General features: G+C 36.9%; 1 protein-coding gene across 5 annotated transcripts in view; it reads left to right on the top strand.

The window, feature by feature from the left end:
• Nucleotides 1-23,488, top strand: part of PPP1R9A (protein phosphatase 1 regulatory subunit 9A) — a 333,913-nt gene that overhangs the window by 167,336 nt on the left and 143,089 nt on the right. For all 5 annotated transcript variants that reach the window (XM_032592406.1, XM_032592402.1, XM_032592403.1 and 2 more), the window contains exons 3-4: nt 10,513-10,645; nt 20,148-20,268. In XM_032592406.1, coding sequence (XP_032448297.1) covers nt 10,513-10,645; nt 20,148-20,268 — 254 coding nt within the window. The remainder of the gene's footprint in view (nt 1-10,512; nt 10,646-20,147; nt 20,269-23,488) is intronic.

Genomic DNA, 23,488 nt, shown 5'->3' on the forward strand with positions numbered 1-23,488 from the left:
GATTCCATTTTTTAAAATTATTTTTAAAGTGTACTTTTTCTTTGATCTCTGAATCATTACCATTTTATATCAAGACATGGCACACGCACATGTGTGTAGGTGTGTTTATTTGAAACTCAAAGTGTTAAATAATAATGCACACTCTACTTGTAGTGAACACTGATGTTTTCTCTTCTTTCTTTTCTGTTTAGCTTTTCTCAATGCTGTTCACAACCCATTAGATTGATTTCACAATTCCTGCAGGACACAACACTTTGGAAGCCACTGCTCTAAATAACCATACTTTGCCTTGTGATGAAGACTTGAAGTATTTGGTGTCTCAGTCAGGGTTCGACGAGAGAAATTCAACCAGTAGGAGATATATATTAAAGGATGATTGCCAGGAATTGACTTATGTGAATAGAAGGGTTGATATGCAAGTCTGAAATCTGTAGGGCCGGCCATCAAGACAGGATGGAGGGTAGAACTCTGCAGCAGACTGAAAGTGCTGTCTATATGCAGCATTGTTTCTTAGAATTTCTTCACTTCTACTCTTAAGACCTTTCAACTGATTGAATCAGTCCCATCCAGATTAATCTCCCTAACTCAAAGCCAACTGATTTGGGACTTTAATCACATCTCCAGAATACCTTACCGTGATATCTAGGTTAGCATTTGATTAAATAAATGGGGGCTGTAGCCTAGTCAAGTTGACACATCAAAGACCATCACATTTGGTGTGAGGAGTCTGGTCTTCAACACATTTTATCTAAGGAGTACAAACCAATTTTCATACACCACCCCTAGGATGCTGTACATCACATTCCTTTCCTTTGCTACACTAAAGTGAACTTTTCTGAGATTTCTCACCTACTTGTTTGGCCTTAGATAAGTCAGCCTCCTCAGTGTTTTTGAAACTTCTTCCATCATCTAGGTAAATGCAGTTTCTGGGAATTCTATAGAGACCCATGTGTTAGGAGCCAGACTTTTAGTTTAAATCGGAAATATTAAAATTTTTTTGGAGAGAGAGAGCACACAATCAGGGGAGGGACAGAGAGAGACACACACACAGAATCTGAAGGCGGCTCCAGGCTCCGAGCTGTCAGCACAGAGCCCAGTTGTGGGGCTCGAACTCACAAACTGCGAGATCATGACCTGAGCCAAAGTTGGACGCTTAACTGACTGAGCCCCCCAGGCGCCCCTTGAATTGGAGATGTTTAACCCATACTGTTACTTCTAATGATCTTCCAGGAGATCTTCCAGGGCCTTAAAAGGCCCTTATGCTCTGTCTCCAGGCAAAATCTAGGGCCTGGGGTGCTCTTCCCAAAGTTCCCAAATCCTTCAGGCTTAGTGTTTAGTTCTCATGAGACCTCATAGCCCTTTTTTTATAGGTGCAGTCACCCTTGGGGGCTTCACATGGGGGTTGTAAATTTTTATACTTGGGGAACTTCTATATCCTAGGAAAGCCTGGCTTCCCAGCTAGCCTCAAGAGAAGCCCTCACACCCCTTTTGGTGTGGCCAACTTCCTCCTTTTCTCCCCTTTAACCTCACCACCCACACAAACTCTAGTACTCCCCTCCATTGGCTGTCCTGTTTAGACAGTTCAAAATAATCTCCTTCCATGGGCCTTGAGAAACAGAGCTGGCACTGGTAAGGGTAGAAGAAGTGAATACCAACTGCTAAGACAAATGCTAGAACAGATCCTGACTTACTAACTCATCTTGTTGCTTCTGTACAAGAGTGTTAACTTGTGTGAATGAGAAGTCAGTTATTTATCTTAGGAGATTACCCCATTGCCCCCAAAAAAGGTGCCAGTTGGTGCTAATTAGTTCAGTTTTTCCGTGATGAAGACACCTGTCCAGCGGGAACTAGACCAAGGCTACCAATTTATGTCATGCTGGCCACCAGTTGTCAGTTTGTAAAACATATGTCTCCAATTTAAACTAAGTCTGGCTGAGCTGAAAGAGAACATTGCTAATTTCTCATGGATATGTTTAATTGTTTATAATAATTTGGAAAATACTGTGAAAAACATGAACATCAGTGGAGTCACCGAGTTTTCTGTTAAGCTGTTGACTGGAAAAACACACTAATTTGGGCTTCATTGTCTTAGAGTTTGTCCAGATTTAGAATGAGCTAAATTTATATTTATTTATGACAGAATTTCTCTCTGATCACTTCAATAGTATAAACTGTCTTTGCAAGGAGATATTAAAACTTTTCAAGTACTTAAACAGTACATATTTGCAGATAAATGATACTAATTATAATTCAGTTCTCTTTTCTCAAAGTGGAGAAATAAGGGACCTTATAGTCTTTTTGTTTCATTGATAATTTGAGTATATGTAGCCTTAATAAAATTCTACCTATTTTGAAATATTTTATTAAAGATCTTCTTATATATAGCTTTATCTTTCCAAAGAGTCAACCATAGCTATTCTAAATTTAAAGAGTTAACATCCTCCATATTTGGTTGTTGATTATCTCTAAGTGTGCAGTTTTTGGTGCCACTGATGATAGAGAAATGTATATTTGATTTTATCATGGGTTTTATACACATTCTATGTCTATGTCTAGGGATATGAAGATTTACAACACTACAAGAGATATAAAAAAACATTATCAATATATGATTGTCTTTATCAGATGTCAAAAGACTAGTTTGGGAGCCAGAGAGTTTTCTGTTTTAAAGGCTTTGTGACGGTTAATTTTATGTGTCAACTTGACTGGGTCACACTGCCTAGATATTTGGGTCAAACATTCTATTGTCTCTGTGAGGGTGTTTTTGAATGGGATTAACATTTCAATTATTATGTGTGTTGAGTAAAGCAAATTGCCCTCTAGATTGGGCAGTCCAAGCCCATTGGTGAATGGGCTTCATCCAACCAGTTGAAGGCCTGAATAGTGAGACACTGACTTCCTCTGAGGAAGAGGTACTTTTGCCAGTGAGCTGCCTTCACACTTGAACTACAGCATCAACTTTACCCTGGTTCTCGAGCCTGCTGGCTTACCCTGAAGATTTTGGACTTGTGAGCCTTTATAATTGGGTGAGCCAAGTCCTTAAAATAAATCTAGTTTAACACAAATACAAATATTATATGTATATTATACCATATATCATACACGCACACACACACATACACACCTAGACACACACACACATCCTGTTGGTTCTGTTTGTCTGGGGAACCCTGACAAATATAGGGTTCTTTGTGTCACCTTTTGAGCTAGCCTACTCTGTACATATCATTATGTAGAGAATGCTTGTTTCTTCACTTCTTGTTATTTAGTTATCCATGAAAACACTTGGCTTACATATAGTGAAATACACCTTTTGTTCTTATAGACTTTTCGTTAATTATCCTTATGTATACCACGTATGTTGTTCTCTGAGCTTCAGATTTCTCATAAAAATAGGAAAAGTATGGACTGTCTTACTCTTTCCTGCTTTATTTACTGGATCAGTTGGTACAAGGGTTAAAGATAATTTGTGTTGGGGCGCCTGGGTGGCTCAGTCGGTTGAGCGTCCGACTTCAGCTCAGGTCACGGTCTTGCGGTCCGCGAGGTCGAGCCCCGCGTCGGGCTCTGGGCTGATGGCTCAGAGCCTGGAGCCTGCTTCTGATTCTGTGTCTCCCTCTCTCTCTGCCCCTCCCCCGTTCATGCTGTGTCTCTCTCTGTCTCAAAAATAAATAAATGTTAAAAAAATAAAAATAAAAAAATATATAATTTGTGTTAAGTTTATGCTGTCTGTAGTTTACTTGCAATTACTTCAACATATGCATTGCAATATTTACGGATGTAACTTTGTTTTAGGAGCCTTTAGATATCATTCCAGGTATACTGATCACAAATCTTCACCCTAGGATTAGTTAGTATTTGAAAGACCCTAATGAGAAGTCGACTCTACCGAATTGGGCACTTTAAATCTACACAAGAAGGCTTATTAATGTTATTTATTAATGTTAAGGATGTTACAAGTAATTAGTGAAATGAATGATGTTGAAAATATATGGATTGGCCTTAGAAATATTTTGTGTTAATGGACTTTGACTTGGGCAAGGCAAGCAAGCTGGCAGCTTTTGGAGTAGCACCTAACGCCAGTACTCATGTGGCTCTATTTTCTGATATGTAGGATTCTGTTGAGTGGTCCTAACAGAAGGTTAAATATATCCCACTGTAGAGTATTGTCACAGCTGCTTTAGTACACCTTCATGCAGGTTACTTGTCAGAGAAACTTGAGAACAGAAACCTGGGACTTTACTGTGTTTACAAGATAGAGCTCTTGGTCTGTTTTTTCACCTTCCTGGTCGTTAATGTTATTTGTGTGCAGCAGAAAGCCCTCACCTATTTAGAATCTTTGGAGACTACCGGTGTTGGCCTCCAAATACCTGATAATTGTGAACTCCAGTTTGGCTTACATTACTTTGCAACAAAAACCTAACATACTCTGGCATGTACTAGGCAGTCAAGAAACAAGAATTCTCACTGTCATAAATCAATGAACTGCCTTCTGGGGGAAGAAAGGGAAAGCCGAGTTTGTATATTGCCCAAAAGCCATTAGGATGCTCCTTTCTGTAGATGGTTTGTCACCAAATTTGTTTTCAAAACTTTAATATGTGGATTATCTGCTCCATGCTTTCTTTTAGCTTCTATTTACAGTCACTTTCGCAGAGGTGCTAAAATCATGTGAAGGTGAGTTCGAGTGCTGCTGAGGAAGCTGGTGATAAGTGGGGCCTGTTTGTGGAAGCATGTGAATGCTTGGCTGATTCTTGGGAGCATGCTGTGCCAAGCCCTCATCTGAAACGCAGTGTGCTAGAACCTGGAACGTTTTCCATCTTTGATGTGTCAGGAAGATGAAGCGGAACCCAGACAGCAGGTGGAACTGAGACCTTGTGGAAGCATTGCGGGAGATTCCTTCCAGTCAATATTTACATAAAATTCTGAATTTATTTTGACCTGCATTGATTAGAGAAAATGTGTCATAAGGAAATATTTTTTTTTCTTATTGTTCAAAAAGTGTTGCTGTTGTTTTTGAAAAAGTGCTGTAGCTCAAACCACCAGAAATATGAAAAAGAATGATCTTAGTTAAAATCTTACAATAAGCTAATTTTAACTTTCTTTGTTTTTTATAGCCTTGGGTTACTGGGTCAGAAATGTCATTGCTAACTGTATTTGTGAACTTGTTACCCCTAAAAGCCTGCGTCTGCTGCAAAGCAAGGGATGGGGTCTTGTTTTGTTTCCTTTGATGAAGGAACAGAATATCACTTGTTGGCTCTGAAACAAGAAGTCAGACTTAAACATCCTTTTGTTTGCTTTTCTCAGTAAATTAACACAGGAACAATATGAAGGTGACTGAACTAAATATATATAGTGGTGAACTATATATATAGAACTATATAGTATATATATCTAGTGATGGTGTTGAAAATTAGGGCCTACGGTGCTGTTAGCCTTTAGAGTTTTTGGCATTCTAGTAATAATCATAGTTGGGTTCTGATTATTACTTGACTATCCATATTTTTGCAAAGCAGTTATGGTAATATAAATAGAAATGATAGAACCATTTTAAGACTATTGAAAGAATCAAGATCATATTGATGAAAGGGGAAGTATTTACCTAAGTCAACATCCTTTTATCTCTGAGGTTTTTCCTGGTCAAGGCAAACAAAGCCAGGCAAGTGAGGAGCCATTGTGTAGAGGTAGTGCCGTTGTTCTGGACCTAGGTAGGGATTTTGGCAGACCAATCTGTGTAATAATATCCAAATAGTTATGTAGATTTTGGTTTCAGGGACATTAAGTATCATCGTGGATGAAATATTCAAAATGTAGTTATGAACAAGAATGTGAGATGAGTGTGGGTATCTGGGGATGTAGTGTTACCTCTTACATTGCCCTGGGCAAGCTTTCCCTCCTCCACACTGGACCAGCAGGCATGGTTACATGGATTTTCTCATTTCATTTTCATAACTTTATGGGGTAGGTACACTTATAATAACAGCCATTTTGTAAATAAGGAAACTGAGACGAGCTACATAGCTAGAGAATTTAGGAAGTCTTTAAATTAGATTAAAATTGGGCTCATACCAATTGAGACTATATATTTAACATATATATGTATATATATGTAGATAAAGATATGAATGTGGGTATAGATAGACATATATACAGTGTGCTTTTTTGTTTTAATAGCATGTATTTCAGAGCCTTTCATGTCAACAGAGATCTTTTTAACCTTGCATAAAGTTACATATTCATATGTATCATAATTCAGTAAGACATTTTCTTTATCAGTGGACATTTAGGCAATTTCCAACTTTGGGTTATTACAGATAGTGCTGTAATGAACTCGCTTGCATGAACATCTTTGTACACATTTGCAAATATCTCTCTAAATACATAGATGTAGCATTATTAGGTCAAAGGATTTACATTTAAAATCTTGATAGTTGTTCTTAAATTATGTTTTTATTCCCCCTTACTTTACAAGAGTATTCTTTTTCCTGTATTCTCGCAAACAGTAGACGTCACAGTCTTTTTTTTTAAACCATTCGTTTGGGCAAATTCCTGGTATTTCCTTGTTGTACTTGACGTTTGCTTAATTTTTAGTGAAGCTGAGTGACTTTACATCATTTATTGAGCATTAATGTTTCTTTGTTGAATTCTAATTAAAATTTTCCCTACTTATACATGCAGTTGTTTGAGGTGGTAAAACTCTTTGTATATTATGCATATTCATATTTCATCTTGATATTTGGCAGTTTTTCCTCCTAATATTTAACTTTTCTTATAATTTCATTATGGTATATTTGTTGTCTACAAATTTTTAGCATTGAATTTTAATCAAATAGTTTATTCATTTCTTTTAAGATTTCTAGGATCTGTGGCTTTGTAGCAACATCCTAAGAGGATCTAGTCAATTAAACATTGTCCATATTTTCTTTAGCCCTTTTATAGTTTATAATTTTTTTTGTTCTTAACCACTTTAAATTTTACTTTTGTTATTGATATGAAATAGGATTTTTATCAGATAGATATTTCATTCTTTCCCTACTATTTATTGAATATATTACCCTAACTAATTTGAATAGAGAAGTAGAGGAGTAGAACAGAAGAGAATACAAAAATAGATCTACCTTGGGGCCAAAACTTCATTGCCTGAATAAATGAAGTTTTATTGTATGTTTGATGTCTCATAGGGTCTGTTTCCATCCTATTCTTCTTTTCAAGCAGCTTGTTAGTCTTTCCATAAAAAATGTGACTGGGATTTTAATTTTGACTGCTCTGTATTCATAAGTTGGGACAAACTAACATTTACAGTAATTTAGGAGTGTAGATGCCTTTGCAATATTAAGAATTTTATCCAGGATATAGTATGCCATTACACATATTTAGGGTTTTTATATTTTTCAGTTAAATTTTATAGAGAAGGATATCCTTGCACATTTATAATTAGTAATTCCTGGGTATTTTATAGTTTCTGATCTTTTCTGTTATATTTTCTAAATTATTTTTTGTGTTTTTGTGTGTGTATTTTTTATTATGTTTCTTTAGTGAACTCTTTTAAGTTCTAATCATGTTTATGTTAAATCTTTTGGATTCTTCAAGTAAATGATAGCTTAATCTGTACATAATGAATTCTGGCTTTTCTTTTTCAGTTTATAGGTTTTTCCTATATACCCACATAATTTACCACACTATGAGTAAGTTGAAGATGAAAAGTGTCTTACATTATTTTTTTTCTACAGAATGAAATAGTGATATAGTCATCTGATTGCTAGATGCCTCAAAAATTATTTAAAATACCATTTTCCAGTATGGAGTCATACAGTTATTTATTTAGTTTCAGGATACCCCCAAATGAACTTTTTAAACCAGCCTGATTGAGGAAGAACAGTTGATAGCAGAGAGTTTTGGGATCCTGAAAAATGTTAGGAACGTGTTAATTTATTTGAAACAGTTCTCCCGTACTTATATTTTACACACACACACACACACACACACACACACACACACACACACACATATTTATTAACTTAATTACTATGTGGTAGCAAAATTGAGCCATGTTTCAGAATGGATATCATTTAAATCCAAGTTCTGCAATCATCTATATATTCTTGGATCTTTAGCAGATTTTGAGAAGTAGCAAACATTAATGGAATAATTTCCAGTCATATCTGCCAGTAGTTTCCAGGACATGTGAGCTCCAGATCCAGGTAACTTTTTGTGTGTTGTTAAAGTTTGCTCCCCTAGGCATGTTCCATTGTAGTCCACTCAACTCTCTGTGTTTCTAAAAATATAGATATAGATAAGGATTATTTTGTCTAGGATCTTATATTTGAAGTAAACAGTCTACATCTTCTACACTCGAATATATGAATCCTTGTTTATTCTTTAAGACTCAACCTAGAGGCACCTGGGTGTCTCAGTCGGTTAAGCATCTGACTTCGGCTCAGGTCATGATCTCGTGGTTTGTGAGTTCAAGCTCCGCATTGGGCTCTGTGCTAACAGCTCAGAACCTGGAGCCTGCTTCAGATTCTGTGTCTCCTCCTCTCTCTGCCCCTCCCACGCTCATGGTCTGTCTCTCTCTGTCTCTCAATAATGAATAAACGTTAAAAAAAAATTTAAAAAAAAGACTCAATGACTTAAATATTTTCCCTTTCATGAAATTCTTCCCTTTCTCAGGCAAATGAGAAAGATTACTTGGTATAAACTTCTGTTACATCATTTATCACATTATAGTATAGCTGTTTACTTTGATTTCTGTATCCCCACTAACCTGTGAGTTCTCCAGTGTCCAGCACAGTGCTTGGCATAGAGCTGGCACTCAGTAAATTGTTGATGGATGCATAAAATGTGAATAAGCGATTACCAAAACTTATAAGGGAAGTGAAAGATCAAAAGGGCTGTCTAAGAGAATGTTATCAATCTGACAACTTAAGAAAAAGATTAGAGGGTTCTGTGGAAGGGGCATAGGAAGCATAGTTTATGAAAAGATTAATAAAAAAGGTACAAACCCTATAGTTTGGAAATATCCATTTTGATGCAGTGATGTTTATTATGGTGGAGAAATGTGGTAGAGACCAAATGAGTGGCACGAGGCCATGAAAACATGCTGAAAGTCGGGAAGAAAAACGGTATTCATTCTGGTACAAATATTATAAATGGCATGATTTTGATAAATTTATACCATAGGAACCACGCATCTGCTTCTATATATACATGTATTTCTGGTTTATAGGTTACCATATATAGCATACAAGAGTTGCCAGTTTTCCAATAATATGAATGTAAAACACACCTGGACCAGCAAGGCCAACTTTCTAGGTGACATACTTGATTTCTTTCATCTCTGACCTTCTGTCCTGCTTTCTTTTTTGATTATGACTTTTTATATATATTTATTTAAAAAAAACCTTCTCCTAGATTTTAAGCTTTTGGGGAAATTACAGAGTTTTTTTCAGGTATAGTTTAGATGCTTAATAATTATTAAATGTAATTGAAAATGTCAGTTTTTATAATACATATTAATTAGATTGATGAACATACATTTCTTTCTTTTAGATATTCCTCAGTGAAGTAAATGAAGGATAGTATACCTATTTCCAGTTACTTTTCAAATAGAGTAAATAAGGACAATCAAGTTTCTTATGGCTACATCTGAAGACCACATTTAGTGATCTTTCACATGATTTAGGTGAGAAAGAAAGAGCTGGCAATATCCTAGTTCTGTGCAGCTCGTGAGCAGTATTTTGATAGTTGTTTCATTGAAAGGCTCAATGAGAATCTAATTTGGATATACATTCAAGTAAAATAAGAGATGAAAATGAGAGCTTAACCTCGCTCAGCACAGTATAGAATAGAAGTCGGTTTCAGTGATTCTGTGATTGAAATATAATTATAGTAGTACCACAACATCGATGCTCGCATAGGTCATAGCATGAAACGGGTTCATTGTGGGTATTTGCTTAGGTAGCTTCAAGGTCCTTCACCATAGTTTCTTCAGGAACCAGCAAAGCCTTGCAGCTAATATGATATACTCTGATTCTATAAAAAGCAATGAATTTTGCTATTCAGATAATACATCCTGTGGCTATTGTCTCTCACATTATTAAAGGTGGTAGAATGATATACATTTTAAAATGTAAGTTATTTTTATTCTGATTCAATTTTCCTTTTTTTTTTAATTTTTTTAACATTTATTTTATTTTTGAGACAGAGAGAAACAGAGCATGAATGGGGGAGGGTCAGAGAGAGGGAGACACAGAATCTGAAACAGGCTCCAGGCTCTGGGCTGTCAGCACAGAGCCCGATGCAGGGCTTGAACTCACGGACCGCAAGATCATGACCTGAGCCAAAGTCGGCCGCTTAACCGACTGAGCCACCCAGGCGCCCCACAATTTTCCTTTTCTTAACATCTCATTGTACATAACTTTTAACTTACCTGGTTTTCAATACTTAGCAGGGTTTCTTAAAAAAATTAAGAAAGCCATCTTTTCTGGATTATCATCTTCTTGTGACCTCTTACTACAGGTTTTCAGCACATACTCCAATGAAGACTATGACAGGAGAAACGATGAAGTGGACCCTGTGGCTGCTTCTGCTGAGTATGAACTTGAAAAGCGTGTAGAAAAGCTGGAACTTTTCCCAGTGGAACTAGAAAAAGGTATATGAGCTCTACAATGTTTGTAATATCATTACATTGCTATTTTAGTAATACAGAAATGATTTTATTTTCCTCATCTGTAGTCCTTCTACCCCCAAGGGTTGGATAAAGTTTTAATTCTCATGGAAGATTTAATTTATTTATTACATTTCAAAAGTAGTTGAGATGAGCTCTGTATGGATGGTAGACTCCTTCTTCCCTCCCACTCCCAACAGAAACCCATCTGCTTTAGTTGGCTGGAATGGTGACTAGTGTAGGGAGGTGTGGGTAGGGCCTCATGTTTGGTTGGTACCCTTACAAGGGTGAGAGTCCAGAGGGAGTGGGTGGATGTGAGCTCATGGGGCAGGTGGTTGTTTTGTTTTTGTTTTTGAGTTCTTGACGGAGGGAGAGTGGTCATGGTTGGACTCTGAGTGTGGTAGATGGGAGAGTGTTGGACTTTTAGAGTATGGATTTTGGAATGAAGGCAGTGGAATCTTATCTCTGAAGGGAGAGGCCTAAGAGAGAGCAGGGAGAATGGGAGCCAAGGGGCTTCCTCCCAATTTCTCCCCTTGGAAACCCAGCCTGCCTGCGGTGGGAAGTGAGGACCCATGGCCCCAGAGACTGCCATGTCTATCCTCGTGTAAGATGGGCACCCAGGAATGGAGGGGGACCCAGTGAACAGGGAGATAGCATATCTCAGAGAGTCTTGGAAAAAAGCAGAACAAACAGATGACAGCTTGAATAACAAAATGAAGCAAATGAAAAACCAAATGAGGATATCAAGTATGGCTTTAAAAAGACATTCTTTTTTTTTTTTTTTTCAACGTTTATTTATTTTTTGGGACAGAGAGAGACAGAGCATGAACGGGGGAGGGGCAGAGAGAGAGAGGGAGACACAGAATCGGAAGCAGGCTCCAGGCTCTGAGCCATCAGCCCAGAGCCCGACGCGGGGCTCGAACTCACGGACCGCGAGATCGTGACCTGGCTGAAGTCGGACGCTTAACCGACTGCGCCACCCAGGCGCCCCTAAAAAGACATTCTTAAGCAAAGCAACAACCAAAACGATTTTTGTTTTAGTTTATTTATTTATTTTGAGAGAGAGAGCAAGTAGGGGAGGGGGAGAGAATAAGAGAGGGAGAGAGAGGCTCCCAAGCAGGCTTCACACTTCAGTGCAGAACCTGATGAGGGTCTTAAACCCACGAACGGTGAGATCATGACCTGAGCCAAAATCAAGAGTCAGCTGCTTAACCTACTGAGCCACCCAGGCACCCCCAAAAACGATTTTAAAATTAAAAATTTCAGTAGAGGAATTGAAGAGGAAAAGATGGTATTGTTGAGATTCAAACTGGTAGCCTAGGTCAAGTGTAAGAAATAAACCAAACTAATTCTTAAAATGATAGAAAAAAGGTCCATGAGAAATCACAAAGGAGACCCAACATGCACATTGTAGGTGACAGAAGGGGAAAAGAAGGGGATGAGAGATTTATCAGACAAAACAAGGAAGAAATTTTCCTGAGCTCAAAAAAAACCTGAGCCTCCTATTTGGAAGGGCCTAACCAATTGATGAGCAGTGAGAGGACTTAAAAAACATCCCACACTTAAGCGTGGCTAAATCCTCATCTTCTTTTTTTTTTCTTTTATATATACACATATGTATATATGTATATATATGTATATGTAATATAATTATATTATATATAATTATATATTATATTATAATAATACATTATTTAATACTTATTTAATATATAATTATTAAATATAAATCTAAATCTCACTCTATGTTCACATCTAACTCTCTCCCTTCCCTCCTGTCTTCTTTCCTTTGTCTCTTTCCTCTCCTCTCTCTTCCCTCTCTCCTCTGTCTGTCTGTCTCTCTCTCCTCTCTCTCTCCTTTCTTGTCCCCTTGGTTTCTGTCCACCCCCCGTGCTCCTCCCCCCGGTGCCCTCCTCCCTCCTCCTCCCCTTCCCCCTTTCTCCCCCCCCCCCTCCCCCTCCGTTTGTTCTCCGTCTTTCCGCGTCTCTTCTGGTTTGCCTCCTTCCCTCTGTCCCTTTTTTTCCCCCCTTCCCCTCCCCCCTGGTCCTCTGTTGAGTTTCTCAGGATCCATATATGAGTGAAAACATATGGTATCTGTCTTTCTCTGCCTGACTTATTTCACTTAGCATAACACTCTCCAGTTCCATCCACATTGCTACAAAAGGCCATATTTCATTCTTTCTCATTGCCAAGTAGTATTCCATTGTGTATATAAACCACAATTTCTTTATCCATTCATCAGTTGATGGACATTTAGGCTCTTCCCATAATTTGGCTATTGTTGAAAGTGCTGCTATAAACATTGGGGTACAAGTGCCCCTACGCAACAGCACTCCTGTATCCCTTGGGTAAATTCCTAGCAGTGCTATTGCTGAGTCATAGGGATGCTACTGCTTAGCAGGGATGAAAGAAACAAGGTACAACTTGTTGTAAACAGCAAAGGTCAGGGAAAAAGAGTTGAAAACTGTAACTATTAGGCATCAAATTATTTGCATTAAAAAAATGTAAAGAATACCTGTCATTGCACCAAACATGACTGGCTAATTGTTCCCATTAAGAGACACTCTCATTTGAAGTTAACAAGGATGTAAGAGTGATACTTACATTTTCATTCATTTACAAATGTAAAAACCAATCCTAGCTTATGGCCCATACAAAAATAGCTGGAACTGGCCGTGGGCCATTGTATTGCTTATAATATACCAAAAACGAGAACAATTCAAATATTCATTAATGATAGAAAAGAGTAAAATGAAAGAGCCTAAGTTCCATGCAGCAGTGTGTATGATTGTTACAAACATGAAATTGAAGTGGAGAAAAAGCAAATCACAGAAGAATCCATTCAGTGTAATTCCATTTATTTAGATGTCAGAGCCAGGAAAAATTAAACAGTGTATTGTTTAGAGATACACAAATAAGTGGTTTTAAAAAGCAGTATTTAAAAAAGGAGGCAGTGAGGGGTGCCTGAGTGGCTCAGTTGCTTAAGTTTCCAACTATTGATTTTGGTTCAGGTCATGATCCCTGGGTCATTGGATCAAGCCCTGTGTAGGGTTCCATGCTTGAGCATGGAGCCTGCTTGAGATTCTCTCTCCCTCCCTTTGGTCCTCTCCCTGACTCATTCTCTTTCTCTGTAAAATAAATAAAAATATAAAAATAAAAAAGGAGGGAATGATTGACACGATATTTAGGGTAATGGTTACCGAGGGAAGAGTTATGATATGAGGGAGGGGTGCATAGTGGGCTTTTTGTGTGTTGGTAATATTCTGTGTCTTTGTTAGTACGTGGACGTTTGTTTTATTTTCTTCTTTAAACACGTTTTGTAGATAAATGTTTTCATAAACTCTCATTTGTGTTTTTCATAATAAAAGTTAAATTAAGAAAAATTAAGCTAGAAGAGAACCAAATGAAGTACAATTATTTTTAATTTTTTGAGCAGCTTCCATACTGGTTCCTGAAGTGGCTGCACCAGTTTACATTCCCAGTAACAGCACACAAGTGTTCCTTTTACACTGCATCCTTGTCAACACCTGTTATCTCTGGTTTTTTGGCTGATAGCCATTCTAACATTCTAATAAGGTGGTTTCTCATTGTGGTCTTGATTTGCATTTTCCTGATGATTAGTGATGAGCACCTTTTGATGTACTTGATGGCCATTTGTATGTCTTCTTTGGAAAAGTGTCCATTCACTTCTTCCGCCTCTTTTTAATTGGATTTTTTTTTTTGCTGTTAAGTTGCATGAGTTCTTTATATATTTTAGATATTAACCCCTTATCAAATATTTCCCCCCATTCTGCAGGCTGTCTTTCATTCTGTTAATGGTTTCCTTTGCTGTGCAGAAGCTTTTAGTTTGATGTAGTCCCACTTACTTATTTTTGCTTTTGGTGTCAAATCCAAAGAGTCATTGCCAAGACTGATGTTAAGGAAGTTACCTGCTATCTTTTCTTCTAGGTGTTTTATGGTTTCAAGTCTTAAATGTAAGTCTTTAATCCATTTTTGAGTTGATTTTTGTGTACAATATAAGATAGGGGTCCATTCTCTTGTATGTGGCTGCCCAGTTTTCCCAGCACCACTTTTTGGAGTGGCTATCCTTTCCCCATGGCATATTCTTGGCTTCTTTGTCATAAATTAATTGACCAAATATGCATAGGTTTATTTCAGGGCTCTCTATTCTGTTCCATGGATCTATGTGTCTTTTTTTAATGGCCGTACCATACTGTTTTGATCGCTAATGCTTTGAAATATAGTTTAAAACCAGCTTTGTTCTTACTCAAGTTTTCTTTAACTATTTGGAATTTTTGGTGGTGCCATACAAATTTTACAATTGTTTGTTCTATTTCTGTGAAAAATGTCACTGGAATTTTGATAGAGATTGCATTGAATTTGTAGATTGCTTTGGGTAGTATGGACATTTTAACAATATTAATTCTTTGAATCCTGACTATGGACAATCTTTCCATTTATTTGTGTCTTCAGTTTCTTTCATCAATGTCTTATAGCTTTCAGTATCTAGATCTTTCACCTCCTTAGTTAAGTTTATTTGTAAGTGTTTAATTCTTTTTGCTGCAATTGTAAATGGAATTATTTTTTTAATTGCTCTTTCTGATAGTTCATTGTTAGTGTATAAATACCTAAATATGATATAAACTATAGATCATAATACCAACAGAGAATTATACTTTTAAATTCAAGAAACTCTTAAAAAATAAATAAATTGAGGAAACACAAAAAATATGACTGTTAAAACCAGAAGTTTAATTTGGAATGCTCTTTAAATGTAGTAATTAGTATAAACAATAGAAAACAAAAGATGACAAATAATGTTTTGCTTATATATTTATATTATATATAATTATATAAAAATGAAAACTAAATGTAATGACAAGCCAAACTGATTCTAATTTTAACATGTTAGAATTGATAATGTTATATGTAAGAGGAGGTCAGGTGCCACATACATGTAAAAAAATTAATAGTTTTTTCTTTATATTTACATTAAGAACATAAAGGTGAAAATGGGAACATTTCATTTACAATAGCATAAAAACAACAAAGTACTTATTAATCACTGAGGAAAAAGTATTTATCTGTTGAAAATCCATATTTTTGAAAGATATAAGATGTAAGCAAATAGAAGGATATACCATATTCTTGGATTTTTGAAAAGATCAGTATGGAAAAGTCTCTCCTATTCTGCACCTCTGATACCTATAAATTAATGTATAAATTTAATGCAGTTCAAGTGGAATATATCAGAGTTGGATTGAAAGAGGATTGCATAATGTAAAACTAAATTTTATATGGGAAAATACAGACCTAAGGGAAGTATGAAAAAGAATGTGACAGGTTTTAATTTCTTAAATATCTGAATATAATGTAAAGCCTCTATAATCAGAACAAATCGTATTCGTATAGCAATTGATCAATGGAACAAAATAGAAAATATAGAGAAAAATGTTAGTATGCATGAGAATTTAATACATGACATGTGTGATTTGCTAATATGCCATTGAGGCCTGCGCAGGTCCCAACCTGTCTGTGGTTTGGGGTTGCTATCTGCCTCATAAAGCAAAGTAGAGGGTTTGTCGTCTGGGAAGACAAAGTCGTCTTCTCTGGAAAAGCCTCCTACATAGTTGGCTTTGGCTTTGGCCTCTTCCGGGAATAGGGAAAGCAGGGATTGAGGCCTTATGAGTCTGGGTTTTCAACTGAGGTAGAGAGAAAAGACAGTGCTTATAACTAGACAGTCCAGAGTTGGGTATAGTTACCTCCAGGACTCGTTATTGTTAGCCCAGCCTAGTCTTTATGACATGATAGAAGTGGATTTCTTAACAATAAAATAGGGGCACCTAGATGGCTCCACTGGTTAAGCATCCAACTTTTGATTTTGGCTCAAGTCATGATCTCATGGTTGTGAGACTGAGCCCCATGTCGGGCTCTGCCCTGAGCGTGGAGCCTGCTTGAGATTCTGTCTCTCTCTCTCCCTCTGTCCTTCCTCCACTTGTGCTCTCTTTCTCTCAAAAGAAGAGAAAATCAATAAAATAATAATAATACAGTTAAAAAACAGCATAGGGTGTTTTACAAATGGTTCTGGCATAACTGAACATCTGAATGGAAGAACATAAAGTTGGGCACCTTCATTTTCATTACATAAAAAATAACTATATGAGTTAATTAGATATTAAAAATAAAGTAATAAGGATTTTGACAAAAACTTAAAATTTAATGCTTTCTTCAATTACAAAAATACCTGCTTTCTTCGATTGCAAAAATCATGTAGGCATGTGGATGGAAAGGCTTAACCAAAAGAGGGTCCAATCAAATCATCCAAAATTTTAAGCTTTTAAAGGCAATATTGTCAAACAGAGGCAATCTTCATTGTAGATGACATGGAGTTAATATGTATAATATGCTAAGAACCTTTGCAAATTATCAGAAAAGAAAGATAGGGAAAACTCAGTAGAAAAATTGGCAGTTTAGCGAAAAACACATCTAATGACCCACGCTCCCATGAATACGAGCTGAAATTTCATGAGCAATGAGCGGAATGCTAAGCCAACATGAGCTTCTTTCCTGAGAGAAAAAATAAGCTCTGAGCTCCAGAGTATGGTGCCGGCGTCTTCCATGGAAACACATCCTCACAGTCTTTTCCATCTTTTCCTGGCTGCTTTGCCTGCTTACTTAGTGCTCTGCCTGTCCCTCTGCAGAGGAAGACCAGGTGGCTGCTGGGTTCTTGACAGCCACAGGAATTAGTGCCCTTCCAAGAATGTGGCTCTGGACTTGACCTATGCTTGACACATCTCCCAGAGAGCCGTACAAGGATGAAATCAGTCATCTGGTCGCTGTGGGTTGATTGTATTCTTCGTTTAATTGTGTTTGAGTTATCATCTTGTCTTTCGGGTAGTCTGCACTGGAATTGAGGATGGCTCAAGCTATTACCACTTTTTCTACTATTGGGTTTACAGCTCTGCAAATCTGCGTAATTTTCCAGTGACAGCAACAAGGGCTGCTAAGGCAGGAAGATAATTTCACTAAAGCCTGAGTTCAGGCAGGGAAAATGCACTTAAAAACTAAGAAATCACTTTCATGCAGGATAGTGGCAGGAAGGAGCTGCTTAATGGCGTGATGGCACAGAGAATCTACATTTGAAAGGAGCTCTTTGAATGTACTGAGCATGGGAAAGTTTCACTTACAGCTCAACATTGGCTTGACAGTGTGATAATTCACAATGAAAAGAAACTCCTATAAATATAGTGAATGTGAGCAAGAATTTGGCTAAATGCTTAATATGTAGCAGCTTTCATATATGAGAGGAACTCTATGTATGGCATCATTTAATGTGGATGAGTCTACAGTGATCGGCTCTTAAAGCAAGAGCAGATGCTCTGGGGAGAAAATCTTGCATGTGTGTAAACACTGTGGGAAGGCTTTGGGTCACCATTCAGCCTCTCACCAACATGAACAAATTCCCACTGTAGCAAACCCCGTGAGTATGATGGATGTGAGCAAGAATTCAGCTGTGCAGCTCACCTTCGTACACACAGGAGAATTCCTGTGGGCGAGAAGAAACTTTGTCCACGTGACTAGTGAGGAAGGGCCTGTAGTACGGATGTAAGTTTCCCTTTCACGAAAAACTCATTCTGGGGAGAGCCCCTAAAGCTGTAACAAATGTAGGAAAATTTTTAACCAGAGGCAGCCTCTGGATGAACGTGAGTATCTGTACCAGAGACATGATGAGAATAAAATCAGAATGGGAAGTCACGTGTGGGCAAACATTCTAAACATAAGGGCTGAAGGAATGTCTACGGTGGTTATTTGCACACTAGTCACCACTGAAGCTCTACACTGGAGAGGTACCTGTGCCTCTAACCAACGTGGAAGTACCTTCATGTGGGGGTCACATCAAAGAGTTCCTCCAGGGAGAACTCTCTATGAATCTTTCTTTAGCACACAACTGAGTAAACAGATCACACTTGTGCTGAGTGGCATGATTTTGAAAAATGTAGAATAAAGATTAGGATTACTAATTGTACTTAGGAACACTTAAAGCAGAAGTCGGTGTCAAGGAGTAATAACCAGTGAGATGAACCCTACTGAAAAAATTGCTAATTAAGAATACTTACTGTATGAGGCACTTGGGTGGCTCAGTCGGTTAAGTGTCTGACTTCGGCTCAGGTCATGATCTCACGGTTTGTGGGTTCGAGCCCCATGTCGGGCTCTGTGCTGACAGCTCGGAGCCTGGAGCCTGCTTCTGATTCTGTGTCTCCATCTCTCTGTCTGCCCCTCTCCTGCTCATGCTGTCTGTCTCTGTTTCTCAAAAATAAATAAATGTAGAAAAAAATTAAAAAAAAAAGAATACTTACTGTATGAAATATTACTGCTAAAAAGTCTTCTGAAAGTGTCAAGCATTCTGTTGACTCTGTGAGCCAGTTTTCCTTTAACAATCCACACTGCTGATTAATCGGTTAGTGTCAGTTTTTCTATGCAGCTAGCTAATACAACAATGGTTACAAAGACTTTGAGGCTATCAGAAAATAACTTTGAATGTTAACCCAAAAATGTGGAATGCGAAATACTGTATCTTTTATTTCATTGATGTGAAAATATGTATGTTCACAGAAAAGACAAATGGAAATATGGATAAACATATTATTGTCAATGAATTTAAAAACATATTTGTCAGTGTTGTTCACAAGGCAAGGAACATGGAAACAAAAGAGAATGCCTGTCAGTAGAGAAGTGGTTGGATAAGTGACGACACCATCTCACCAGGATATATTATACAATCATTAGAACTGAGTTAAGGCTGTTTAAGTTGATATCCATGATATATCATTGAATTAGAGAATTAAGCTGCAGAGAGAACTAGGTATAATGTGATCTTATTTGTATAAAGCAAGTAGGAAGGAAAAATAAGCCATTTCATAGACGCACACATACATATATGTACGTGTACTTGTATTTATGCATATATATATACATATACGTTGTAGTTGTTGATACTTTTATATGCTTGTATAGTAGGACTAGGGAAAGTCATGAAAGACACATGCCACCTGATTAACATGAATGGGGATATGAAACAAGTAAAAGGGAAAAGACCACATGAATGAAGGGGAAATTTTAGATATACTAAGATCACATTTATTTAAAGTAATATATATGTGTTTTGGTATGTATGCTTTTGTGTTTAAAATATTATTTAGAGAGGCTGTGTTTTAAGGCAGATTGATTACTCAGTAATCCAATTATTACTTTTTCTTGGGATGACAATGAATAGCCACTTGCAGTAATAAAATGAGATTAAACCCACAAGCCTTTTGGGGGGTCTTATTTGATATCTTTTCTCCGCAGCAATAGAAAAAAAATATTCTGCCAAGGCAAGCATGTCCTGTAGTCCATAAAGAACAAAATTAATGGCAATAAATAAGTCTCACCAGCTAACTTACATATAAAACTTAGGTTGTTGTGGTTTTTTTGCCCTTTTTCATAGATGAAGATGGACTTGGTATAAGCATTATTGGAATGGGTGTTGGAGCAGATGCCGGGCTTGAAAAGCTGGGAATATTTGTCAAAACAGTAACAGAAGGTGGTGCTGCCCAGAGGGATGGCAGGTAAGCTAACTACTATCATTAATAACTAAAATCTTCTAAGAAATTTTTTTGGGAATTTCTTTCAGTGGCTTCCTTCTTCTGATTTTTTAGGACAGAATTTTGGAGTGTGTCTCGTCAAAGGAAAATGCTAAAGCCTTTGAATTACTTTATGATTTGTAGGCAGAATACCTGCTTTCTTCAATGTATGTTAAATAAATAGGTGGTTGGGTCTATCATCTGTATCTCTCTACCTTTGATATGTATTCATTCATCTGTCTGGTGGGAAGTGGGCAGAAGTATGGGTGTGTATTATAGAAGGATATGTACTGTGGAGATGAGCATTTAGTGTCATTTCAGAGATATCAAAACAAATGGTAATATTTTTGGCACTTTTGAGAATGATAGAGGTAGAAGGAAAAATAGGAACCCTAATTCTGCAATGATGGTAATTCTGGAGCTAACATTTCTCAAAATGTATTCTGACTAAAAACAGGTTCTTGATTGCCAAGTAAACTTGTGGAATTAAAATCTCTCAGAGAGGAATCTGAGAGCCTTCACTTAAACACCCACTTTGGGTAATTTGGATGCATGCCAGCACATCAGATGATTGTTGTTTTATGTCTTAGCTTTCATCATCTCAAGCTACAAGTATCTCTAAAGATTTTGATTAAATCCTCACACTAGGCTCCTGCTGCATCAAGTTGGGGCTGAAGCAGAGGTTGGCTATAGAAATAAAAGTTGATCCAAAAATATGAGTGCCAGGGGCGCCTGGATGGCTCAGTCGGTTAAGCGGCCGACTTGGGCTCAGGTCATGATCTCGTGGTCCGTGAGTTCGAGCCCTGCGTCGGGCTCTGTGCTAACAGCTCAGAGCCTGGAGCCTGTTTCAGATTCTGTGTCTCCCTCTCTCTCTCTCTCTCTCTGACCCTCCCCCGTTCATGCTCTGTCTCTCTCTGTCTCAAAAACAAATAAACATTAAAAAAAAAATTAAAAAAAAAATATGAGTGCCAGATTCAAAGAAATGTTAACTTATTTTTTTAGGAGCACTTTGATTTTTTTTCAAGGTTTAAGCATACATCACTTAACCATCTTATCAAGAAATGATAAAACATGTTGAAAATCATTTGCAAATCTCTGGTGAGACCCATGGTAGCATTATTTCTTTTGTAATCCTAAAAACACATTGATATACACAGATATTTTCCAAATGGAACTAAATTGATTTATTTAAATAGAAACCCACACCAGTATCATCTCTTTTTCCGTGAGGCAAGGGACCACGTCTCAGTCAATAGCCTCATTTGTATTCCCATAACACTTGAACAGAGAAGGTCTGAAATTAATCTTTTGCGTGAATGTTCAGTTGGTTGAATGTGTATCACACTTAAAATAAAGAAAGTGGGATATTAATATTTTGCGTTAAAAAGTAATTTGTTAACATTTCCCCCTTTTCAAGTAGTTATGGAAATAACCCTTTACCCTTTGAAGGAATTATATGATGGTAGTAACAAATATTTCCCATTATTAATGAAGAAACTTTCTTCCAAGTGAGCTAAAAGTTGTTTGTAAGATCTGTATCTTTTCTCTTTAAGTTTCACCAAAACTTTAAAAGCTTTCTAAAATCAGAGGGAATAATTCTTATTGTTAGCATTCAAACAGTATGAAATTATTATGAACCATCTGTCTAAATGGGTCACAAAACCAAACCAAAATACGGATTAAAAACCAGAAAGGTAGAGGGGCGCCTGGGTGGCTCAGTCAGTTAAGCATACTCTTGGTATTTGGCTCAGGTCATAATCTCAGGGTTTGTGAGTCTGGCAGTGCAGAACTTGCTTGGGATTCTCTTTTCTACCTTTCTCCCTCTGCTCCTTCCCAGCTCACTCTCTGTCTCCCTCTCAAAATAAATAAATAAACATTTTTTTTTTTAAAAAGAAAAGGTAGAAAATTTTGCATTTAGCACTTAGTTGCCATTGTTCTAAACTTAGATCTATTTGTTTTTCCATCACTCACTTTTAAAATTAGGTTTGTTTTTTCTTAACCTGTTTACTGATTTGTTGTCCTACATAGTTGCAGTATTTACACTGATGTGAGAAGTTTGCTTTATAGGTCCCAGTGTGTATTTTCTTAGTCCTTTTAAATGGATGTTTACCTAGTACAGTAATCCTGCTGTTGTTACAATAGATGCTTAATACATGCCTCAGTGAATATATTAAGAGAGGCAACTTGATGAAATGAACAGAATCTTTGGGATCATGTGACCAGCAGTCTTAATTCTATCCCTTCTACTTACCGGCTATGGGATATTGAACAAATTACTTAATTTTCATGTTATCTACAACTGCATCGTTGTTGTAAGCATTAAATATGCTTATGTAAATTAAAGCCTTCCACAGTGCTGTTTGCATATGGAACTTTTCTTGAATGAAGTAGGAATAAAGTAGGAATTGAAATTTATTGAAAAATAGTTATTATGGGAAGTCTTATGAAAAACTATAGAAAGATGTATAAAATATGCACAGAATTGTTAAGTTTTAGAGTTCAGAGAAACTTTAGAGATCTTTAAATTCATACTTTTCATATTATATGTGTATAAAAATTGAGGAGATCTATATAGTCTCATTATTAGACCTATGGCAGTGTTCACAACTTTTCAATTATATTATTATTCCCACCATTAGTGGTGTGCTCATTTGCACAATATTTAAATGTTCTTTGTTGTTTAAAATTTATCAATATAAAAAATTTACAAAGGAACAGTTGGTTGCTGCCTACAGTTAATTTTAATAGTTTTTAAAAAAGTTATGTGTACTCATGGATATAGAAAAATATTATATTAAGGACTTACAAATCACTGTGATTAGTGTGATGCCATTCTTGTGTGGATATGGTTTCTATTCATCCCACCCAACTTCTCTGTCTCTCTCTTTTTCTTTCTCTCACAAAATGTAGGATTAATACACACCAAAGTATTGAATGGCTCTAGTCTGTGTGAAATTTTTTAAAAATTTTAGTTAATATGGAATATTTAATTTTTCTATAGAGAATTTGTAATTCTTGTATATGTATTTTAAATATTTTCTTTTTTTTAATGTTTATTTATTTTTGAGAGAGAGAGAGAGAGACAGAGCATGAACAGGAGGAGGGCAGAGAGAGAGGGAGACACAGAATTGGAAGCAGGCTCCAGGCACTGAGATGTTAGCACAGAGGCCGACACAGGGCTCAAAGTCAGGCACCCCTATATATA

This window comes from Lynx canadensis, chromosome A2 (assembly GCF_007474595.2).
Source record: "Lynx canadensis isolate LIC74 chromosome A2, mLynCan4.pri.v2, whole genome shotgun sequence".
NCBI classification, from domain to species: domain Eukaryota; kingdom Metazoa; phylum Chordata; class Mammalia; order Carnivora; family Felidae; genus Lynx; species Lynx canadensis.